Genomic DNA, 22,039 nt, shown 5'->3' with positions numbered 1-22,039 from the left:
TGGACAGTGAGTGGGATGTCCTCTTCAGACTCCGACGGGCATGACGCCATTCTGGTCGGCCTAGATGATGTTCGTGACTTCAACCTGGACAACATCCTTCCTCTCCTTCCCGCCGACATCCTTAAGATCAGGAAATGGCTTCAGCCAACCGCATATGACCTAGAGAGAAGTGAATACTCTAGACATCGTCTCTCATATCTTGCGGGAACTGGAAAGTGGTTCACTTCCACAACAACATTTCAACAGTGGCACCAAGGCGACGAAGATGGGCTGTTGTGGGTCAAGGGTGTCCCAGGCTCCGGCAAGTCTGTCCTAGCTGCTTCAATCATCAATCAGTTACAAAAAGATGGCATTCCAGTCATCTTTTTCTTTTTCAGGCAGATCATCGACGCCAACCATCAGCCGGTGTCCGCTCTGCGGGATTGGTTATGTCAACTTTTGGATTACAGCCCTGCTCTGCAAGTCAAGCTGAAGAATTATATTGACGACCACCGTGGTTTGGACAGCTTGTCCCCAACCGATCTCTGGAAAGACCTGAAGCTGGCACTGGCCACATTCCCAAGGGTCTACTGTGTCACGGACGCTTTGGATGAGATGGACCAGGGGAACGATGAGTTCCTCCACGCTTTGGTGGATTTGGGCCAGTGGCGCCCGTCTAATGTCAAGGTTTTCATCACGTCGCGCCCAGTATCAATAGTAGAGAATTCCTTGAGGTCATTCTCCATTCCCCAGATTCGACTGGAAGAGAAACTCGTCGACCTCGACATCGCAGCCTATGTACAACACAAACTTCGCCACTCATCGATCGCTCCTGAATCCTGGAGTGTCATAGAGGAAGCTATTCCCGGTCGGGCGAATGGGCTGTTCTTATACGCCAAGCTTTCAATGGATGCATTTCTTGAGCCAGGTGCCGATGTAAATGAGGTGCTCAAGGCATTGCCAGCTGACTTGAACGTCATGTACAATAATCTGTTGCACGAACATGCAATACGCTCGGCTGTTCCCGAGGATTTGCAACTTCTTGTGTTGCAGTTTGTCACCCATGCCACACGCCCTCTTCGTATTCTCGAGATCGCTGAAATGGCAAAAAGCCTCCAAGGCCCAGCTACAGATCGCAGCCTGAAAGATACGAAAGACTTGGTGCGGGCTGCTTGTGGCCCGCTGCTTGAAATCCTTCCTGATGAGACGGTCTCGGTCGTTCACCACTCATTCACCGAGTTCTTGAAAGGATTCACTCGTTCTACTGAATCGGATGATACGACATATCCGATCCTTCAATCGGGCTTAACAAACAAATGCCTGGCTATTGCGTGCTTGGAGTATCTCCAGTCTGGCTGCCTGGCCGATCAAGAAATGAAGGAAACTACCGACAAATGGGGATTTTTCGGCCGCAAAGATGGCAAGCAAAGAGAACTGAAGCTCCGGTTCCCGTTCCTAGAATATGCAGCACATAATTGGTACATTCACATCCGTCGCGCAGTCTCAGCGGGTGAAGATATGGCACTTGTCTACACCATGCTTGATGCTTTCTTTGCGGAAAGTCGGATCTTCACCGGTTGGCGAGTTATGGCATGGCCGCAAGGTGCAACCCGGGGCATTGTCGCGCTTCATGTCGCTGCGTGGGCTGGCTTGTCTGGATACGCCACCCACTTGCTTGAAAGAGGATGTATCATAGAAACACGAGATGCTCGCGAAAACACAGCGTTATACTGGGCTGCCACTTCCGGCCATCACAACGTGGTACAGGCTTTGCTTGCCAAAGGAGCTGACCCCAATGCAGAACATGAGGAAGGATACAACGCCCTGCATATGGCAGCTAAAAATAATCACGCCGCAGTCGCCAAACTTTTGCTCACTGCTGGCGTTGACCCGCTCACCCCCAAGACTAAAGAGGCCCCCGGAAGGATGTGTGGGAACGCACCCACATCACGTGGAAATACACCTCTCATGTACGCATGTTATAATGGCCATGCGGAGACGGTGGCCGAGTTTCTACCTTTTTTGAAAAGCATTCATACATGTCACCAAGCCCTTTGCTGGGCGGCCAATGCAGGGCAATGTGCAGTGGTTGAGTTGATCATTCAACACCCCGGTGTCGATGTAAATGAGACATGCCGAGGGAAGAATGCTCTTTTTGCAGCTTGCTGCGGCGGAGGAGATGTAAACACCATTCGTGCATTACTGCGAGCGGGAGCCGATCCAAACATATTGTGTGCACACACAGAAAAAACGATGCCTAGGCGCATGCGCAGGTCAAACAATCATACGGATCAAGATCCTACCAGAGGGGATACCGCTTTACATGCCATTTGTGGATCGGGCAAGATTCAAGGCACAGTCTCGCCGGCGGGCGTGGATTCTCTGCTTCAGGCAGGGGCCAATGTTCATGTACGAAGTCCTGTCGGCAAAACGGCCCTGCACTATGCCTGCGATTACCACAAAGCAGATGTGGTCAAGATGTTACTCGAAGCCGGTGCAGACCCTACGGCAGAAGACGATTATGGGGCTACACCATTACACACAGAAGGAAGTAGAGACGAAGAACTCCTTCCTGTGCTTTTGGGAACAGGTGTAGTCGATATCAACAAGGCCATTGGGAAGACTAAAAAGACACCATTATTATTTCGGCTTGAGGGCTTTAATAGGAGGCGAATACTTGCCTTCTTGGAGTATAAGCCTGATGTCAATATCGCTGACACCTGGGGCAATGGTCCGCTACACAAGGTTCTCGCGAACTATGATACTCACAGCGGTGTTATCGACGCCTTGATATCTCTGGGCGCCAATCCAAATGCGATGAACAAGGAAGGCAATGCCCCGTTGCACACCATGAATGATAAACATAGCCCATTCATTTCCAAGCTCGTTGATGCTGGTGCAGACCTTGAAGCTCGAAATCACGATGGCTATACAATTCTTTTCAAACATGCCAACGAAGAGCCCTTTCAGACCTTGATTGATCTAGGTGCTCGCCTCGATGCGCGGGACTCTACTGGCCGAACTCTGTTGCATCGATGTTGCACTAACACCGATCGCTTGGACTATTTGATAAGTCTCGGCCTTGATCCTTTGGCCACAGATCACCAAGGCAACTCGCTTTTGATGGAAGTTGCCGCTACCAGAAACTGCACACAGATCGCTATCATGAAACATCTGGTAGGACTAGGTTTGGACATAGATAAACCAAATCATCGTGGGAGGACTGCTCTGCATGTCCTGTGTGCTGGGGTCAACCTTTCATCCTCGTCAGGAGAAGAGAGTAGTTTGGATTATGTGCTTGGAGTCTGCAAGAGCGTTAATTCTAGTGATTGTCAAGGTGTTCAGCCCTTACACCTCGCCGCCACAATATCCGAGTCCCACGTTGTGAAGCTCCTCAATGCCGGTGCGGACATGTTCAAAGTAACAAACGAAGGGATGTCAGTACTCCATATAGCAGCCCGCACCCGCCAGCCCAATATCGTGGCACTCTTCTGCTCTAGACTTACAGCACTCGGAGCAGAAGAGAGAACTGCATTTGTGAACCAACAGACCACCGAAGGGCAAACAGCCCTCCACTATGCCTGCCGTTCAGGTCGCCCTGAGACCGTCCAAGAATTGCTCAAAGCCGGCGCCGATCCCACCATACTAGATAGTGCAAATCGTTCACCTTTTAGAGCATGTGCACAGTTTGAGGCAGAAGAACAACTATGGAGCGGTCGTAGGAAGGTAACGCGGACGAACTACCTTCACGCAGCTGGCGTCCTAGTGCGCGATCACCAACGGCCGTTCTTTGATCTCCCTGATAAAGATTACGGCGTAGAGAATACGGAACATGATACAGTTCGTCTGGATGAGATTCTGGATTTACTTTTCCTCCATGGAGCCCTCTCGTCCTGTAATGGTTGGTGTCACGAGACGTTTAATGAGGCTGCTTCGAATCGGTACGAATACACTATGGGTGCCCTCTCAAGACTGAAATCTCGTCTTCCCGGCGTGAGACGATCTTATCTCTATGGGCTCAACTATGTTATTTGCAAAGCCCGTCTAGATGCAACAAAACAAGCGTTCAGAGAGTATGACAAACATACCTTTACATCATCCCGTGGGGGTGATTACGCCCCCTTTATGAGAGAGTTAATGTTCGCCAGGCAGTACGACTTGTTTGAAGAGGGAGCAGAGAAGAGGCTTAGTGTCTCCAAACTCAGTCGCTACGATACCTCTTTAATGCATTGTCTTGCGGGTTGGGGATATAAAGAGCTGCTGGAACGTGTTTGTGATAAGGATGCTGCACTGAGGTTTGATGACCACAAATGGTGCCAAGAGGCAGAAACGGAACAACGGTACGCTGGAAAGCCTACGCAGCCTCTACTGGTGACTGCATGTGATCGCAATTTGCCAAACATGGATGTGGTGGAATTCCTTGTTGAGAAGGTCGGCGTCAACATCAATGCACAATTCAGAACCTCAGTATGGGGGGATACCATCAAAACGGCCGGAGGGGCCCTTCATAAGCTCGCGCTCGGGTACAGCTGGTGGCAGGTTTACAAAGCATTGCCATATTTGATCAAAAAAGGGGCAGACCTTGAACTGCGTAGTGAGGATGGGGCGACACCATTACACGCAGCCATGGATCCCAAACATGGCCCCTTCCGCAGAGATGCCGTGGAGACTCTCATCAAGTGTGGCGCAGACGTCAATGCCGTGGATGGCAAGGGAGAGACATGTTTGTCAAAAGCCAGTAATGATCTACAGATGACCAGGCTACTCATGGATCATGGCGCCCATATTAGTGCAGCGGCCATTTTTTCTGCGATCTCAATGGGCGAAATTGAGATATTGGAAACATTGCTGTCACGGGGTGATTACGCAAATCTCAGGCGACCCGAGCCAGCTATCCCTCGGAAAAAAGGCAAACTCAAGCCCAATATTCTTGATTCCGAGGTCTCACCTCTTCTATTTGTCGCTATCCCTGATCTGCGATACATCAATTCTAACTATCACAAGCCACTATCTCGCTCGAATGTGGATGAGAATTTACTCGACACCCGTATCATGACAATACTACTCAATCACGGCGCAGATCCATTTGCCACATATGTTGGGGAGCTCTCATGTCCAAAATACATGAAGAAACCAGACTCAAGCCTGGATGAGCCTGGTATATCGCACCCGCAGATTGAACCCCAAAGGCACACTATCATCCATGAAATTCTGAAATCAAAGCACATAAGTGGACCATTCTTTCAATTGCCATCGTTAGAGCTTGAGCGACGGGATTCAAGCGGTTGCACATTGCTTCTTGCAGCTTCCCAGAGCCAAAACACACTGAACACCAAGGTCGATTTTATTGAAGCTGGGACAACCATCACAAAGACTATTTTCCAAGAGCTCATCGACCGTGGTGCAAATGCCATGGCACAGGACAACGATGGCAATACCATCCTCCACCATCTGAAATCCTTCGGGGCCGACTCAGAGTGTTTCAAAACTCTCAAGGAAGTTCTCATCAAGAATCCGGGTCTTCTCAATCAGTCGAATAAAAAGGGTGAAACATTCTTTCGCCGCATCCTGATTTCAAAAGACTTCGATCTTATTGATGATCTTCTTAAACTGGGTGCTAATCCTCTCCAGCCGGACCTGGACGGAAACACGGCGCTTCATCATTTGGCTGGGCACCTCCACCTCGACCAGTCCCAGGCTCACTTCAAGCTATTACTAGAAGCGGGTGTAGATATCAACTCTCGCAACAACAAGGGCGAGACACCTCTCTTCAAGTATATCGAGAGTGACTTGATAGCTCCCTGGAGCTACCAGGATGGTCATTCTTGTGAAAAGAAGGATAACGTCACCGACGCCATCTTCAACGTCTTCGACGAGGCTGGAGCTGACTTCTTTGCACAAAACAATGCAGGCTCCACATTGCTCCATCTGTTGGCCTCTCGGAAGATAAGTAGCTGGTATCCTGCGAAATCCACTCACAGTGTGGTCCGGCGATTCCAGATTCTGATGGATCGTGGACTTGATCCTTTGGCCGAGGATGCACGCCAGCGGACCAGTTTGGATGTTGCTGCTGTTTGTGGTAGTGATTATATCATGAAATTGTTTGCGCGAAAGCCTATGGAGTAGAATAGTTTGGGGGAGAAGCGGCAGCAGGGGAGTCGCGTTGTGTGGAAATACTAGTTGGGAATCCCTGTCTGCTTATATATAGAAGTATCATCGAGAAACGACAGCGGAGTCTTGAACCTTCAATCCCTCCCTTGGTCTTTCTCTCGTTCTTTCTCTCCCCTAAAAACCTCAAATCCTTCTCTTTTTCCATGTCGACCGGGATATAGTAGGTAGGTCCCTACAGATGAGTGGCCGAGTTTACCATCGCTCCGTCGATATCATATACCGTTCGTGTCTAGTAGTAGTGTAGGCTATGATGGACGAGGAATTGGAGAGTTAGGTGCCAGCTAGATCAACTAGATAAACAAGGATTAGTGTAATCTTGTAGGATCGAAACCTACAGGGATCAGGGCTCGCGGTCACATGTTGCGGGGCTATTTCTACGGTTCTTTTGATTAAAATTCTCTAAAGGACAGTTATTCGTCCACCCCCTTTATCATAACCAAGCACTCTCGGGTTCGAGTAGCACATTCATCGAATCTGCAATGGAGAAATACACCATTCCTATTGAAAAGGCTGTCGAACTGACGCCAGTGTCTTCGGAACCAGTAAGCCCCTTTCTTTCTTTGATTGACGTTGCTTACTACTTGGTCATATGGATCTGGAAAGTACTTAATTTCTTCTCCAGGATAACTTCACTAACGTTCAACCGCTGTGGAGCTTCGCGGGCGGCTATGGAGTCTACGGCGGATCAACTGTTGCCCATTGTCTTGTGGCCGCTCAAAAGACCATCCCAAGCGACTATGTCGCCCACTCTCTCCACTGCAGCTTCGTCAGTCCCGGTAATCCAAAGCGACCGATTGAATATCGTGTTGAACGTACGCGCGATGGAAAAAGTTTCATCACGAGGACTGTCCACGCCACCCAGAAAGCCGGGGTGATCTCCGAGGCAATCGTTAACTTTATGCGGGCGGGAACATACAGTAATAACAGTGATATTAACAACGAAGGAACACTAAAACATGGGAGAACAATGCCCAAGGGCTTGGCACTACCCGATCAAGAAGAGATGAATGGGAAGGGGGTAGATGGGCCGTTTGAGGCTCGCTGGGGGAAACCCTGAATCGTAAGTCTTTCCTTGAACCTAGCCATGATTGAAGCTTATTTTCTCTTCGTTTTTGTTTTCATTCGAGTCTAAGATGATAAATAGAAATATCTCACGACCTGGTCAACACTCAGATCCGATACTGGGTACGGGCCAAGGACACCATCCAGCAAAGCAGTCCTCACACCCAGCTCGCGGCGCTGGCATACATGTCAGACGCATATTTTATTGGTGCCGCAGTTCAAGTACATGACCTATCGGGTCAAACATTCGGGACTAAAATGGCTATGGCAGCTAGTCTGAATCATGCAATTTACTTCCACCACCCCGAAGCGGTGCGGGCGGATGAGTGGATGTGTTCCGAAAGAGAGAGCCCGTGGGCTGGCAACGATCGTGCGCTGGTTATTCAGAGGATTTGGTCTTCTAACGGGATTTTGGTGGCCACATGTGTCCAAGAGGTATCCATTTGTTCTACCTTCTCTTCCCCCGTGGACTTCTTACGTTGCTTATGCCATTTGCGCTGGATTACTGACCAGCCCATACCCAGGGACTCTTGCGTGTCCAAGTGCCCTCCGAGAAGGTGAAACTGTGAAAGATCTGTCTCCGGTTGATGGGGCGATCGGCGACATCCTCAATTCTAGTCCTAGTAATTCGTTGCGGCTACCGGGAGAATTATGGCTTGCTCTTGCTACATAGGCCGCACTTTCTTGCCCTTACTGGGAGTTAGACTAATAATTTAGTTACAGATGTTGCAGCAGACATGTTATCATTTATGTTTAATAATATATTCGAGGTTATACCTTCTCCTAGCGCTCATAATGGTACTAGGAATTGGGAAGGTTAGACCTATGTAGTCATTAAGGTAACCATTAAGATATGCGCCGAACTTGGAAACAAAGAAAGTAAGTCACCCTAGTATGGAAAGATACGTCAAGAAATGAAGAATTCCTAATATTTCTATTTATGAAAATTAATTTTGAAACAACACAATGGTGCACAAGAGTGATTGAAGCGTATGCAACCGGGACACACTGGGTTAAAAGGGCAGAGAGGTGCGCGTGGAGAAAAGCTGCAAATCTTTAACAGCTAATAGGGCTATTAGTGTATCGAGTGCTCCAGATGAAGCTTTAACGGGAATTAAAGTTGCGCAAGATCAGCAAAAGTGACAAGCGCACATATGCCGATCCCCCTGGATTCGACACGGAGGTCGCGCGCTACCTCCGCGGGATTGAGGCTTTATTAACCTATATTCTTGAGAGGATCCTGGATAAGCTGTTATGTGACTTATATTTATAATAAGAGAGGAGCGATATGGGGTTTCCAGTTAGTATACAAGCAAGGCCAAAAAGGCATGCGTCGACAGCGAGAAGAATTGGGACCCCGAGTAATAACAGTGCAAAACCTGGAGCTATACTAGAACCAGCAAGCTGTAGCACGCATGAAAAAGGGGTAATGTTTTACTGTCATAGTTCCCTCCAACTTCTCCCAAAGGTGGTCCTAGATTGTAGGATTGCTGTAGGTTAGGAACACACCGAGAAGACTTGGCACGTAGGTAGGTAGGAGAGTGTATGTTGTAGTCTGAAGAAACTATTATGCTGGAGTTTTAATGGATGCTCAAATAAATTAATTGGGACTATTGGCGATGGAGATGTTGAGAAATTTTCTTTTGTTCGACCCCATCAAGAAGTTGCTGTCATTCCATATCGTTCTAGGATTGTCATTTAACCAAGGGCTCGCCTGTCGCGCAGGTGTCTTTTTGACTTGTTACACAGAAAAATAGGTTTTTCCACTGGGATTCTATTGGGGTATCTTTTAGTCAGCGCGTTGGGGTTTCCCCTAGGGAATAAACGATGCCTGGTGGAGCTGCTTGGTATAATTTCACAAACACCTCAGGCTGTTTACGCGTTGCATGATGTCTTATTTTACGCTGTTTACATTTTACATCAGCGCAATTCAATCGCTAAGGGCAAATATATACTCACCTTCCCCTATACTGTAGTCAGCCATGTGCATCAACGGACAGCTGGCCCGCAGATGCTGATGTGCCAACCTCCACTCCTGGGGACTCAAAGTTTTGGTTTTTGGTCTCTAGTGTAACAAGTTATACTATTGAGTGGTAACAGACAAGCAGTTTTGAACAATGGTGTATTTGATGATCGTTCAAGTTGGGTTGGAAGGACTTAAGATTCCTACCTCTCAATCCGCGTCAATGATATCCAAATTCTCCCCTTGTCTTTCTTCTTACTTTACCTTATTTGCTCTCGGTCTGCCAAGTGGATAATGGACTCAACATTGACCAAATAACCAAATCTTGGAAGACCGATGGGGAAAGTACAAAATGTCACCTGCATAGGCATGTGGGTACGAACGAATATTGGATCTCTTTATCCCCGACGCCACTGCGAAAGAACGAGGTATTATTGTCTTTATTTCCTGAGAAAGTGGAATCAAAAATGTCCAAATGAGTTCCCACGCCGTAACTTCGGAGTCTCTCATGCCCGTCATAGACATGTCATCACCAGACTTTGTGATACGTCGTGATTGATGCACCTAAGCATTATGGGCGCTAGCTACATGCAAGTATCGCCTAACAGTGGGGAAGCTCGGGCTTTATCGATCCCCCAGATGGGCACCTATGAGGCCTAACATTGAGCTATCAACTTGTACGCCCAGGTTTGAAGAATCTCATAATCTTTCATTCCCACCTTTGTTTTCTCAATCCTTCAACCTGAGACACTCCAAATTGAGTAGAATCATTGAGAATTCCACATATACAAGAGGGTCATAGAACCTTGTACTCCATGTTTTGTTTGTATCGGCGAAATTGTCAGCCGGGGTTTCCCCGCGGTTTTACCGTCGGGTCACGGAAACTGCCGACTACGTTCAAAGAGGAAATGAACAACGCAACTCGGTCCATATTCATCGAGAGGCTATGTTCATTGGCTGATGTCTTCATCTAATCTCGGTCAATTTATCCTGGGCATGTCAGACATATAAAAGTCTGTATATCCCGGGGAAAGCTCCAGGAGCTATCCAAGATCTACATACACTATGAAGCTCTCAAGTGTAATGACCGTCGGTTTGGCAAACCGGGCACTGGCTGCCAATTCTGCTGCCTCCCCGATTGACTACAACTCAGCTCCACCAAACCTGTCTACCTTGGCGAATGCAAGCTTGTTCGACACCTGGAGACCCAAGGCCCATCTCCTCCCTCCATCTGGGAAGATCGGCGATCCATGCGGGCAATACACCGATCCTAAGACCGGTCTCTTCCATGTGGGTTGGCTGCACGACGGAATTGCAGGAGCTACAACCGATGATCTCGCCACCTACAAGGACCTCAATCCTGATGGAGCTCCTGTAATTATCGCCGGAGGAAAGAACGACCCTCTTGCTGTCTTTGACGGCTCCGTCATTCCCAGCGGTATCAACGGCTTGCCAACCCTGCTGTATACCTCTGTCTCCTATCTTCCAATTCACTGGTCCATCCCCTACACCCGTGGAAGTGAGACACAATCCTTGGCCGTCTCCCATGACGGTGGACGCAACTTCACCAAGCTCAACCAAGGCCCTGTGATCCCCACACCTCCCTTTGCTGTCAATGTCACCGCCTTCCGTGACCCCTACGCTTTCCAAAGCACCATTCTGGACAAGTCTGTCAACAGTACTAAAGGAACCTGGTATGTCGCCATCTCTGGCGGTGTCCACAATGTCGGACCTACTCAGTTCCTCTACCGTCAGAATGACGCAGACTTCCAGTACTGGGAATATCTTGGCCAGTGGTGGAATGAGCCCGTCAATACAACTTGGGGCAACGGTGACTGGGCCGGTGGCTGGGGCTTCAACTTTGAGGTTGGCAACGTCTTCGGTCTGAATGCAGAGGGTTACAGCGACGACGGTGAAATCTTCGTTACCCTCGGTACTGAGGGTTCCGGACTTCCCATCGTTCCCCAGGTCTCTTCCATCCACGATATGTTGTGGGTGACTGGAAATGTCACTAATGACGGCAACGTCACCTTTAAGCCGACCATGGCCGGTGTGCTTGACTGGGGTCTGTCGGCCTATGCTGCTGCAGGCAAGGTCTTGCCCGCCAGCTCTCAGGCGTCCGAAAAGAGCGGTGCCCCCGATCGTTTCATCTCCTACGTCTGGCTCACCGGTGATCTCTTCGAGCTAGTGAAGGGATTCCCTACCGCCCAACAAAACTGGACCGGTGCTCTCTTGCTGCCGCGTGAGCTCAACATTCGCACTATCCCCAATGTAGTTGACAACAAGCTGTCCCGCGAGTCCTTGACATCGTGGCGTGTGGCCCGCGAAGGATCTGGTAAGGTCGATCTCGAGACAATGGGAATCTCAATCGCCCGGGAAACTTACAGTGCTCTTACATCCGGCTCCTCGTTTGTCGAGCCTGGTAAGACCTTGTCCAAGGCTGGTATCGTGCCTTTCAACACCTCGCCTTCAACCAAGTTCTTCGCTATGACAGCGAACATCTCTTTCCCGGCCTCTGCTCGTGACTCCGGTATTCAAGCTGGTTTCCAGGTCTTGTCCTCTGGTCTGGAGTCTACCACTATCTACTACCAATTCTCCAACGAGTCCATTATCATCGACCGCAGCAACACAAGTGCCGCATCGAAGACAACTAATGGAATCCTGAGTGACAACGAGGCAGGCCGTCTGCGTCTCTTTGATGTCTTGGAAAATGGAAAGGAGAAGATTGAGACTTTGGAGCTCACCGTCGTGGTGGACAGTGGTGTACTGGAAGTCTATGCTAATGGGCGCTTGGCTCTTGGTACCTGGGCTCGGTAAGTTTTTTATTTTTTTCTTTTGTTTAGCGAGATTGATCAACAACTAACAACATCCAGGTCTTGGTATGCCAACTCGACTGATATTAACTTCTTCCACAACGGTGTTGGAGAGGCAACATTCGGTAACGTGACGGTCTTCGAGGGACTGTATGACGCCTGGCCACAAAGGAAGTAAACGACAACACTGCGTCGTTGAATAGCCTCAGCAAGAGTCTTTGGTGCGGTTTTTATATATACAGACACAAGAATAGTCGGCCGCCCATGCGGCGTTTGTCCTTGTTGAAGTAGGACTTACATAATTTGATATAATTAGCCCAAGACGATATTACGGGTGTTATATGTAAGAACGTGGCGATTTGTTTTAAATATTCTCTTCAGATATCGTTCTAAATATATACGAAGGCCGCAGAAGGTATAGACCAACCAGATAGAGGACTGTTTGATAAAGCCTCATGGGTAGGAAATCTGTTACCTCTGCATTCTGCAATTCCCGGCAACATGTGTCTGGGTATCTCAGAATGAGAATTTGTATGAGGGCTGGGTTTGGGCTGTAAAACAAGCGAGCACCAGAAATGGGATCAAGTAGCAGGACCCCTTAATCCTTACTCTAAAGAAGAAGGATCAATGATAAAAATGAAGTATTCGAATGTTTCGAGAGCGTCGAGATCGAATGCTTCCCACTAGAGATGGCTTGCATTTCCTTTTTAATTCCTTTCTTAATGAACAAGAATAGATAATCACCTATGCGGTCTTGTTATATTCTTTTGGTCATTTTTTTGGATACCATTCTCAACCCTTACAGGTAGATGACGGGCAAAGGGTTTAACTTGTGAAATGAACTTTTATATGTATAACCTTCGATAATATAACGGAGTGAAATATAATATGTACAATATTCGAAGGCGGAAAGAAGTGTAAGATATATGGATCTTTCCGTGGATGCGGGGATGGATGTGTATAGTTGTACACACATTGCACCTGCGAGAGGCTAGGATAGATGAAGTCGTTTGTCTATTCATCCTATTATAGCTAGTTATAGCTATTAATTTCTATAGATGCTCAATAAGGTTGTGCTATGTTTAGATGCATGGAAATATAAGCCGTAGTTTGGTAAATTGAGGCACAAGTCGTCGTTTCATTTCAACCGTTCTGGATATGAAGAAAGCGATTTTGGCCAATGATATTGTAACCAGCGCCACAGAAACAAACGGTCAAGCAATTTGGCAGATATACTTCAAAGAAAAACTATTTTTATATTCGAAAGTAGCCGTTTAAGAGGAAATTGAAATAGAAATGCAACGGGGTGATTTAGTAACCCCATAACAAGGCTCTTCGCCTAAAAGAAACACAAGAAATTGGATTTGGCCCTGTCTTTAGCGTTCAGTAGTGCTGACACTTTGTTGGGGGCGAAAGGGTCGCTGAAGAGCCCACGCCAAATCACTATGTAGATCGCACTGTTAGCATGTACAGTTAACCCACTTCAGCTTGACGATCTGAAGCCCAGACTTGCACGATTTGGCTCCACATTTAAGCCCCCGACATTTGAAACCAATAAAATCATTCAGTACAATTTGTACAATATATCTTTTTGCGGGATAATTTGTCTCTCCTTTCCCCATATATCTAGCAGCCAAGACAAACAGCTATTAATGCCTTCCAACGCTGCGTCATTGACAGGCACCAACGACGGATATTCTACTCAAATTGCCTCAATTGGAATATGCCCAGTGATACTGGATATTATAGATCGTCTCATGATGTCATCTGACAAGAGGTGAAGGAACCTCAGGGGTGTGACTCGGGGCAAGTATAAAAGACCTCTGAATGGCACCTACAAGAGAAGAATATCAAGAACAACAAATTCTCTGATATCTTCTACTCTAGAATCTCAATTTCCACAAAACAACCATGCCTTCTCTCCGCAACGTTCTTCTTTGCCTAATGGCTACCTCTACAACTGTCTACGCCGAGCGCTTGAAGGTTGTCTGGTCAAACGGTGATTTTTCAACAATCTCCGGTCCCGCCGGTGGTAATACCAATGGCCACTACACAGGCTTCGCGATCCTGAATGAGGCCGGTGAAGCTGTCTACGACCAGGCCTATCCCGATGACCACTCCCCATGTTACAACACTGGTGACGGCCGCGAGTTCACTATCGAGGGAGACTGCTGGGCGACCCCGCGCAAGTTCAAGTGCAAGGCGGACTTTGGAGGCCACCCTGACACCTGCGAAGTCAAGGACGGTGATGGGAACAGCCTCGGTAGCTCCAAGGGACAGACAGATACGACTTTCATTGGTATCGCTATTGGTCAGGACGCAAGTTGTGTTGTTGAATTTGATTCTGACAGTGATGGTTGTCCTGTTGATGATGGCAACGGTCCTCTTCACGTTACCTCGGGCTAAACGCTTTTTACAATTTCGTGAGGGATTGGGAGGCCTTGCAAATGTTGAAACCTCTCTTTTTTATCTGTATATATGGGTTCTGTATATATGAGTGGGATTCTAACCCCGAAATCGAAGAATGTCGTTTGGAGTACCTGTAAATTGCCCAAGGTGCCACACTAACAACATCAACATATGACAATCTATTTGAGTCATGTTCGGAATTACACTATGGCTGTAGAAGACGAGTCAATATGATAGGTGATATGCAGAGAATATGTATTAACAAGCAATAAAATCGAGCATAGCCCAACTAGTCTGACAAAACCATATTAAATCTAAATTGGAAATCTATCTCCAAATAACACATTTTGGAACCACAGTCATGTCTGAGCAAGATTGACACTTTTCCAGCGGCCCTGTCCTGCTGGCGCGCTAACCTTGAATTAAATCTATTATTGAGGGAATAGTTGTGCAAGGACCTTTCCCACTTCCCCAAAGAATCGAAATGCATCACAAATTGGCCAAAATCACCAACTGATGTTACATACCAACGAGCTTGCCCTAATGGCCAAATATTAGACGATGGCCCGAAGCTCTCTGTTCTGTACCAGACGCGCGGCAATCAAAAGGACACCACCCAGTAACAAGGAGACCCCTGAATATACCGATAGGGAAAGATACCCATATTTTTCAACTAGAGCACCACTGATGGGCACATTGGCCATAGCACTGCGAGTCATGTTAGCATATCCCATTATTCTTTCAAGAAATGGTAGTCATACGATAAAGCTGTAGAGCCTGACACAGTCCCAATTGCCAAACCAAGAGTGGTAGAAGTAGCAACCTGAGCGGCACAAGCTTGCTGTAGGGATAAAATGCCCTACAGTTCTAGTTAGTATTTGAAGGTTTATCATCCCAGGATAACTCACTCCAGATGCAAAGCCGTATGCAGCACACCAAATTACCAGGCCAGCCACAGATGTCACCTTGGTCCAGCACAATGCAATGATCCCTGCGGATATAGTGGCAATGATGCAACAATTGAATTTTCCGTACTTGTCAGCAACAATTCCGGGGAGAACTCGGCCAGGGAACGAAGCGCCATTCACAATAGAAACTGTATAGAATGCCAGGGATGTCGAGAATCCTTTCTCAACTGCGTAGGAGGTTGTGTAGAAGAACGGCGAGAACATGCCAAAGTATATAATGAACACCGCAAGGCATAGTAGCTGCAACGATGGCTTTCGCACCAGGGCCAGAGCCTCTGCCTTATGACTCTGCTGTATGTCCTTTTGTTCGATGGTATTTCCGTCACTTTGCTGGCTTGAATCGCGACTCTCCACGTTCGTTTTAGGTGTATCTGGAGATTTGGCAGCTACACAAGAAAAGATGAAGCAAGGAATCATGATAAAGCCGACAATTCGCATGGTCCAGGGAAATCCGATGTTGGGTTTGTTGATCAATCTGTCGATTGCAATGGGCCAGATAATTCCGCCGAGCGACGAACCCGCAAGAACAATCCCCATCGCCGCAGCGCGCTTCACTTTGATGTATTGTCCGACCAATGCGAGCATTGGCCATGTCGCCAAACCCATGCAAATACCAAACACGACGCCCTGGGCGAGCAGGAATTGATAGAACTCCTGACACAGTGAAATCATCATAAGTGCAAATACACACCCGAATGAGCCAACGTATACCATAAGCTGTTCAAAGGAAATATTAATTTCTTTCCCAATGATTCAGGAAGAATATCCGTACCTTTGGTCCAAATATATCAAGCATTGCTCCTGCGCCGACAGATGTCGCAAACAGAAAGAATATCGAAATAGCCCCAATCCATGCGATGGTAGATGTCGAGCTTGAAGATAGCTGGTTTTTTGCATAATACTCTTGGAAGATACCGAACGAGTTCATGAACCCCACTGTGCAAAAGGCACATGTGAAGGCGCCAAATATTGAAACCCATGCTCGTGGCCTAAAAGAGTCAGCGGTCAGCTATTTCCATTGCAGCTTAAAGCATATTCTACGTACGTGTATTCAGTTGGAGGACTATCCTTTTGTGACATATTGCTGGTCAATGGGAATCTTGAGGCCAGGAAAATGAACAGACCAATGTGAATATGCAATGGATCAGGCTTGAACAAAATTCATTGCGGAACGCCATGGTCTTTATAAGAAGTCGAATAATTGTGTTTACAAAGTAAAAGAATCGCGCTCGGAGTCTCCGGGCTCCTGTGTAGTCCGGAGGCAGAATTGACGGATTGGGTTTAGCGCCTCGGAGTCTCCGCGGAGTCTCCGTGCGAACAACTACACGCTTGTCTCCTGCGCGAAACAAACGCTGATCGCGCAATTCTTTTCGCTTTCGTTTTTCTAACTGCTTTTAAAGTGTTCTATATGAGATTCAAAACATGAAACGGAGACCTGATTCTGGACTCGTCACCCCAGGCTCGAAGAGACAGTCTCGACAAGACCCCGTTTCCTGCGAGTCCTGTCGAAAGAAGAAGCTAAAGTGCGACAGAGAGCTTCCATGCAGTAGCTGCTCTGCGCGGAGACTAGAGTGCAGCTATGGCGGCTACGGTACGGGCACAACGCCCGTGCAATCCACGATCCAAATAGATCAGAGGCCCGTGTTGCACAATCGCGTGTCTGAGCCACCTCGGACCGTTCAGTGGACTCCACGACAGGATACGGAGGCCCAAAGCCGCAATGGAAACGAGCCCCTTTTGACGGCCGATTGGCTTGAGACGATTGTTATGGGACATCGCGTTCCGAGTGCAGTACCTGCCACGCTGAGGGCAGAGCTCGCCCAGAACCGAGAATCGGACCGCTCGCCTTCACACCAAAATACCACACCTAGTGATCAATTTCCTCTGATGCGCGAACGACTCGCATCTCGCGAGAATCCAGCGACTATCCATCTACCGTCATATCTACCACCGCTGGCAGAAGCCCTGAGTCTATTTCGGTATTATTGCAGTTACCTAGACTTCCAGTATCATCTCATCATACCCAGTCATGTAAAACAACAAATCGAGACGATTTACGAGCATGTTGCGAGAAATGAGCCTATCAATTTGTCCCACACTGCGCTGCTATTCGCTATCACTGCTGCCGCCCTGTATTACCAACTCCTGATAGAGTCGCCCGAACAAGCAGAACCATTCAGTCAGGAAAGTACATTTTTGGCAGGAGCTGCATTAATTCAGAGCAATTATATCCCTTATCCCAGTCTTGAAGGACTGCAAGCGACTATGATCATTGGTCATCATCTGTCCAATATGAACGTGCCCTCCTCTGTCAGTCCATTATTTGTGCATAGGTCATTTGTGAGTCAAGCCACCAGTATGGGGCTTCATGTTGTGGACTGTCCTCGGGTAGTGACCGAACGCTCAGCAAATGGCTTTGATAAAACAAATGTTGAACTCAAACGACGGCTGTGGTGGGATTTGGCAACATACGACTGGTACGTTGTTAGCAGAGACCTTTCTAGTACTATGACTAATAATGTTCGAAGGTTGATAGGCTTTTTGAGCGGACCACAAGAGTGGACGTACTCGATCCACCCTAAGCATATGGTTGTACAACAGCCTCTCAATGTTGAGGATGAGGACATCGACCATAGCGAGAACGGTGTTCCTCTGTCCACTCCAACCGCAATGACATACAGTCTATGTCGATCGAAGTTGGCTGTTGTGTGTCGCCAGATAGTGGATGAAATGGCATACTACCATTTCCATGAACAAGAGGTACCCTATGAGAAGATACTTGAGCTCGATCAAAAGCTTCACAAAATATGCGCCGAACTTCCCAGTTTCTTTCGCTTTGATCAAACCTCTCGGCGTGAGTACTCAACGCTCTATCGTGAGAGGCCAACCCTTGCATGGCAGCGAGCTCTGGTACAACAGGGCTACTATTCACGGCTCTGTCGATTACATCGCCACTACTTAGTGCGTGGAGCAAAGGATCCCAAATATTCCTATTCGCATGTCGTAGCTCTTCGATCTGCGCGCAAGGTGCTTGAGGTAAAACGCATCATGGATGAGGAAGACCCTGTGTTCACACCGCACAGCTCAGTTATATGGGCAGTCATGCATCACGTGTTCATGGCAGCTGCCATCCTTTTGATAGATGTGTGCTTCAACTGGGATGACATTCTAGCCGATAAGCGAAAAGAGGAAGTACTTGACGCTTGTCGAATGCTCAGCCGCGCACAACAATCATCGCCCATCGCACGTGAAGGAATCAAGGCCATGATGGGTATCTTGCGAAAGCATTGGAAACACGAGAAAAGAGTAAGCTCTCGCGACCTGCAGGAGCTGTCTGCATCTTCGGATGCAAATTCCACAACAGCCAATGCCTCACATCCGGATATCCCCACGCCTGCTTCATTAGATCCCAAGAGCGTCGCATTTCCTTCACAAATTTCCAATGGTCAATCGACGGTGTGCCCTTCAGATTATGCATTGCTTAGTCCGTTGCCTCTTGAAGACTTATGGGCGGAGATGCTAGAGAGCAGCGCTAATGTTGAGCTGAGCACACCAGACTGGACAGACTTGCTTACCGAGTTGACAAATGTTACTTTTCCAAGCGAGTAATAGACTATCTGGTTGAGTGGACAATGAACATGTGAGATGTATGATTTAGTCGATCATGAGGCTCTGCTAGAAACCTAAGGCAGTAAGGCGCTGACAGATACCCCTCTGTTTTGATACTCCAAAATCAAAACAATCATTTGCCTCCAACCATCACCCAGACTAAACAATACCCAAAATCGAAGACATGTCCGGCAACGCCTCAGATAATACAACGGCCAGCATGAGACCTGACATTCAATCAATCGTCGACCGCATCAAGGGTGGAACAGTCACGCGAATTGTCGTCTTGACTGGCGCTGGAATCAGCACTGGCGCCGGAATCCCAGATTTCAGATCTCCAAACACAGGCTTGTATGATAAACTCGCTCCATTGCGGCTCCCATACCCAGAGGCAATTTTTCACATCAACTATTTCTCCCACACACCTGAGCCATTCTACGCAATCGCCCGGGCGCGTCACCCAGGAAATCTCAAACCGACTGTTACCCATGCATTTCTAGCATTATTAGCGAAGAAGAATCTACTCCATTTTCTTTTCACTCAAAATATCGATGGACTTGAGCAAGATGCTGGGGTTCCTCCTGACAAGGTTCTTTGGGCTCATGGAAACTGGAAGAGTCAACATTGCTATAAGTGCAATTCGTCATATCCTGACGATCTCATGAACAAAGCGATTCTACATGGTGAAGTGCCCTATTGTCTTGAGAGTGGGTGTGGGGGTGCAGTCAAGCCAGATGTTGTATTCTTTGGGCAATCTCTGCCGACTGAGTTTGACGAAAAGGAGAAGGAAGTTCTCGAAGCAGATCTAATGCTTGTCATGGGAACTAGTTTGCGTGTGGCACCTTGCTCTAGGCTGCCAGGTCTAGTGAAAGAGGGAATTCCTCGGGTGTTGATCAACAATGAAAAAGCAGGAGATCTGGGTAATCGAGACGAGGACGTGTGCATCCTCGGAAGTTGCGACGACGGTGTTCGTCAATTAGCTGATGCACTTGGGTGGGGAGAGGACTTAAACAGTCTTTGGAAGGAATCAGTCACTGCTAAAAAGGACGAGGAAATATTTGAAGGTGGCCCTAGCCTAGATGAGTGCATTGAGAAATTGGCGAGTAGCATGAAGGACAAGATGAAGGTGTCAGATGGGCACAAACGCATGTTGGAGAATCATTTGAACAGCAAGTTTGAGCAGATGATAGCGAGGGGCCCTGCAAGCTCATAGAAGAAGACATACATACTTTCGCTCAACCTTGGAACAGAATTATGCTCAACCCTGGGCACTGATCTATAAAATGATGCCACCATGATGTGACAGCATTTCGTCAAGGCTATTTACAACTTCCTAACTTGAAGCTCGCGACTTTTGATAAATCTCTAGCTTAATACCGCTCTTTTCTTTCTCGAATTTCACCTCTATCAGGTCATTATGCCCCCTTACGAGAGGAATCCCCTTCCCTATATCCGTCGCTACATCACCACCCACAATACCGACGGCGAATCAATATTTCTTTCCCATGCGCAAGTTCCCGACTATCTCCCATCCACACCAACCGGGGAAGATGGCGAGATCGCCCTACTATACGCTACAACCAATATGCCAGCCTCGGTTGATGCTGAGGCAGACGTCGCCCAGTATGACGAGTTCCTACATCAACCTCCAGGAATCACAGTTGATAACGGAACCATTTTCCGTCTGATTGATCTCCGTCCTGGAAAGGCGACACCAATGCATCGGACTGTGAGCGTCGACTATGGTGTGATAATTGAGGGAGATGTTGATCTCGTACTAGACTCAGGTGCGAGTCGACATATGCATCGTGGCGATGTGAGTGTGCAAAGGGGTACTGCACATTCGTTCCGGAACCGAAGTGATACAGAATGGTGTCGCATGCTGTTTGTGTATTTACCAATGGAAAAGATAAATATTCAAGGGAAGGAGCTGAAAGCGGAGGTATATGATGAGGGCTTTGACCATCCGGACGACGGGGGAAGCAATCAGGAGGATTCGAATGAGGTGAAGTGAATGACAACGAAGCTGTGGGACACAATTCATCAAAATATTATGTCAGTGGTATCTAGATTTAGATTTTTCTGCCGTCAGTCAGACTAAAAGCTTTCTTCTTGCCGCTTCATAGAGTTTCAGCCCCCATCTTACAAATCTCATGATTATCAATCAGGATAGCGCATACCAAATCCATGAACGACTGCAGACATCTTTAAAGTGCTTGGTAATCTTTGTTTCAGCCTCATTGAGTAGTCATTCCGTCAGTCCACGAAGCATATAAAGACAGCAAGCTCCCCCAGCTTGCTTTCTCTACTGCCATACTTACTCGCTTCTTTCGTTTCAAAGACTCTCTCCCAATACCTCTCGTCCTACTCATTCCAGAGACTTATTTCCTATCATGGACACTCCAATTCGTCGCGTTATCGTAGGCCATGATGCCCAAGGGAAAGCGTATTTCGCTTCCGACGAACATTTGACACCATACGATCCCACATCTGCTCCGGCATTCTCAACCCCGGGGCCTGACTCTGGATTTGGGGTTATCCAAATTCACCGGTCACGGGGCTTCCCAGTGGATAATATACGCGAGCTCTCTGATCCGCACAAGACTCTCGTCCCACTGGCTGACACCAAGGGTCCTTCCTGTCGCATCCTCGATCTACCCCCGGCAGATGCAGGCTGGTTCCATCGGACACTGAGTTTGGATTATGGTGTGGTGCTGTCGGGCACTGTTGGATTTATCACAGATGGAGGCGAAGAGAAGGTCTTAAATCAACACGATGTCATTGTCTGCCGTGGCGCAAACCATGAATGGGTGAATCGAGGCAAGGATGTTGCTCGGATCTTTGTGGTGGTTGTCCCTAGCAAGGAAATTGTGACGGAAGATGGGAAGAGATTGGAGAAGACGCCTGCGGGTGACATTTATGATCCTAAGGAAGAGGAAGATTGAGCTATGAGTAGACTTAGGATTTGTAAACAGTTAGGTATTACCCGGGTCTGTAGCACTCAGGGTTCTTTTGGCTAGGCAAAAAGGGAAAATAACTGAAATACTATTATAGACCCCTCAGTA

The 22,039-nt window shown here is 47.8% G+C and overlaps 9 protein-coding genes across 9 annotated transcripts; 8 read left to right on the top strand and 1 right to left on the bottom strand.

The window, feature by feature from the left end:
- Nucleotides 1-15: 15 nt before the first annotated feature.
- On the top strand, nt 16-6,105 carry N7487_004006 (uncharacterized protein; the record flags this gene model as incomplete). Its single annotated transcript, XM_056871753.1, has 1 exon — nt 16-6,105. One exon carries the CDS (start codon nt 16-18, stop codon nt 6,103-6,105), a length of 6,090 nt encoding a protein of 2,029 aa, XP_056729473.1.
- A 524-nt stretch (nt 6,106-6,629) lies between these two features.
- Nucleotides 6,630-7,781, top strand: N7487_004005 (acyl-CoA thioesterase; the record flags this gene model as incomplete). The annotated part of the gene is made up of 4 exons (XM_056871752.1): nt 6,630-6,692; nt 6,773-7,168; nt 7,324-7,647; nt 7,737-7,781. 4 exons carry the CDS (start codon nt 6,630-6,632, stop codon nt 7,779-7,781), a joined length of 828 nt encoding a protein of 275 aa, XP_056729472.1.
- Nucleotides 7,782-10,240: 2,459 nt separating this feature from the next.
- On the top strand, nt 10,241-12,166 carry N7487_004004 (glycoside hydrolase family 32 protein; the record flags this gene model as incomplete). Its single annotated transcript, XM_056871751.1, has 2 exons — nt 10,241-11,988; nt 12,049-12,166. The coding sequence occupies 2 exons, from the start codon at nt 10,241-10,243 to the stop codon at nt 12,164-12,166; spliced, it is 1,866 nt and encodes a 621-aa protein (XP_056729471.1).
- Nucleotides 12,167-13,899: 1,733 nt separating this feature from the next.
- N7487_004003 (uncharacterized protein) lies at nt 13,900-14,394 on the top strand (the record flags this gene model as incomplete). Its single annotated transcript, XM_056871750.1, has 1 exon — nt 13,900-14,394. One exon carries the CDS (start codon nt 13,900-13,902, stop codon nt 14,392-14,394), a length of 495 nt encoding a protein of 164 aa, XP_056729470.1.
- A 557-nt stretch (nt 14,395-14,951) lies between these two features.
- On the bottom strand, nt 14,952-16,445 carry N7487_004002 (MCT family MFS transporter; the record flags this gene model as incomplete). Its single annotated transcript, XM_056871749.1, has 5 exons — nt 14,952-15,105; nt 15,159-15,256; nt 15,306-16,082; nt 16,138-16,354; nt 16,411-16,445. The coding sequence occupies 5 exons, from the start codon at nt 16,443-16,445 to the stop codon at nt 14,952-14,954; spliced, it is 1,281 nt and encodes a 426-aa protein (XP_056729469.1).
- A 342-nt stretch (nt 16,446-16,787) lies between these two features.
- N7487_004001 (transcription factor domain-containing protein) lies at nt 16,788-18,974 on the top strand (the record flags this gene model as incomplete). The annotated part of the gene is made up of 2 exons (XM_056871748.1): nt 16,788-17,842; nt 17,894-18,974. The coding sequence occupies 2 exons, from the start codon at nt 16,788-16,790 to the stop codon at nt 18,972-18,974; spliced, it is 2,136 nt and encodes a 711-aa protein (XP_056729468.1).
- A 184-nt stretch (nt 18,975-19,158) lies between these two features.
- Nucleotides 19,159-20,187, top strand: N7487_004000 (uncharacterized protein; the record flags this gene model as incomplete). Its single annotated transcript, XM_056871747.1, has 1 exon — nt 19,159-20,187. The coding sequence occupies one exon, from the start codon at nt 19,159-19,161 to the stop codon at nt 20,185-20,187; it is 1,029 nt and encodes a 342-aa protein (XP_056729467.1).
- Nucleotides 20,188-20,391: 204 nt separating this feature from the next.
- Nucleotides 20,392-20,988, top strand: N7487_003999 (cupin domain-containing protein; the record flags this gene model as incomplete). Its single annotated transcript, XM_056871746.1, has 1 exon — nt 20,392-20,988. The coding sequence occupies one exon, from the start codon at nt 20,392-20,394 to the stop codon at nt 20,986-20,988; it is 597 nt and encodes a 198-aa protein (XP_056729466.1).
- A 379-nt stretch (nt 20,989-21,367) lies between these two features.
- Nucleotides 21,368-21,919, top strand: N7487_003998 (cupin domain-containing protein; the record flags this gene model as incomplete). The annotated part of the gene is made up of 1 exon (XM_056871745.1): nt 21,368-21,919. One exon carries the CDS (start codon nt 21,368-21,370, stop codon nt 21,917-21,919), a length of 552 nt encoding a protein of 183 aa, XP_056729465.1.
- Between the last annotated feature and the right edge of the window lie 120 nt (nt 21,920-22,039).

The sequence above is a fragment of the Penicillium crustosum genome (assembly GCF_028827405.1).
Source record: "Penicillium crustosum strain IBT 35664 chromosome Unknown utg000002l_segment0_segment0, whole genome shotgun sequence".
Lineage (NCBI taxonomy): Eukaryota > Fungi > Ascomycota > Eurotiomycetes > Eurotiales > Aspergillaceae > Penicillium > Penicillium crustosum.
This window is presented reverse-complemented; position numbering and strand designations above follow the sequence as displayed.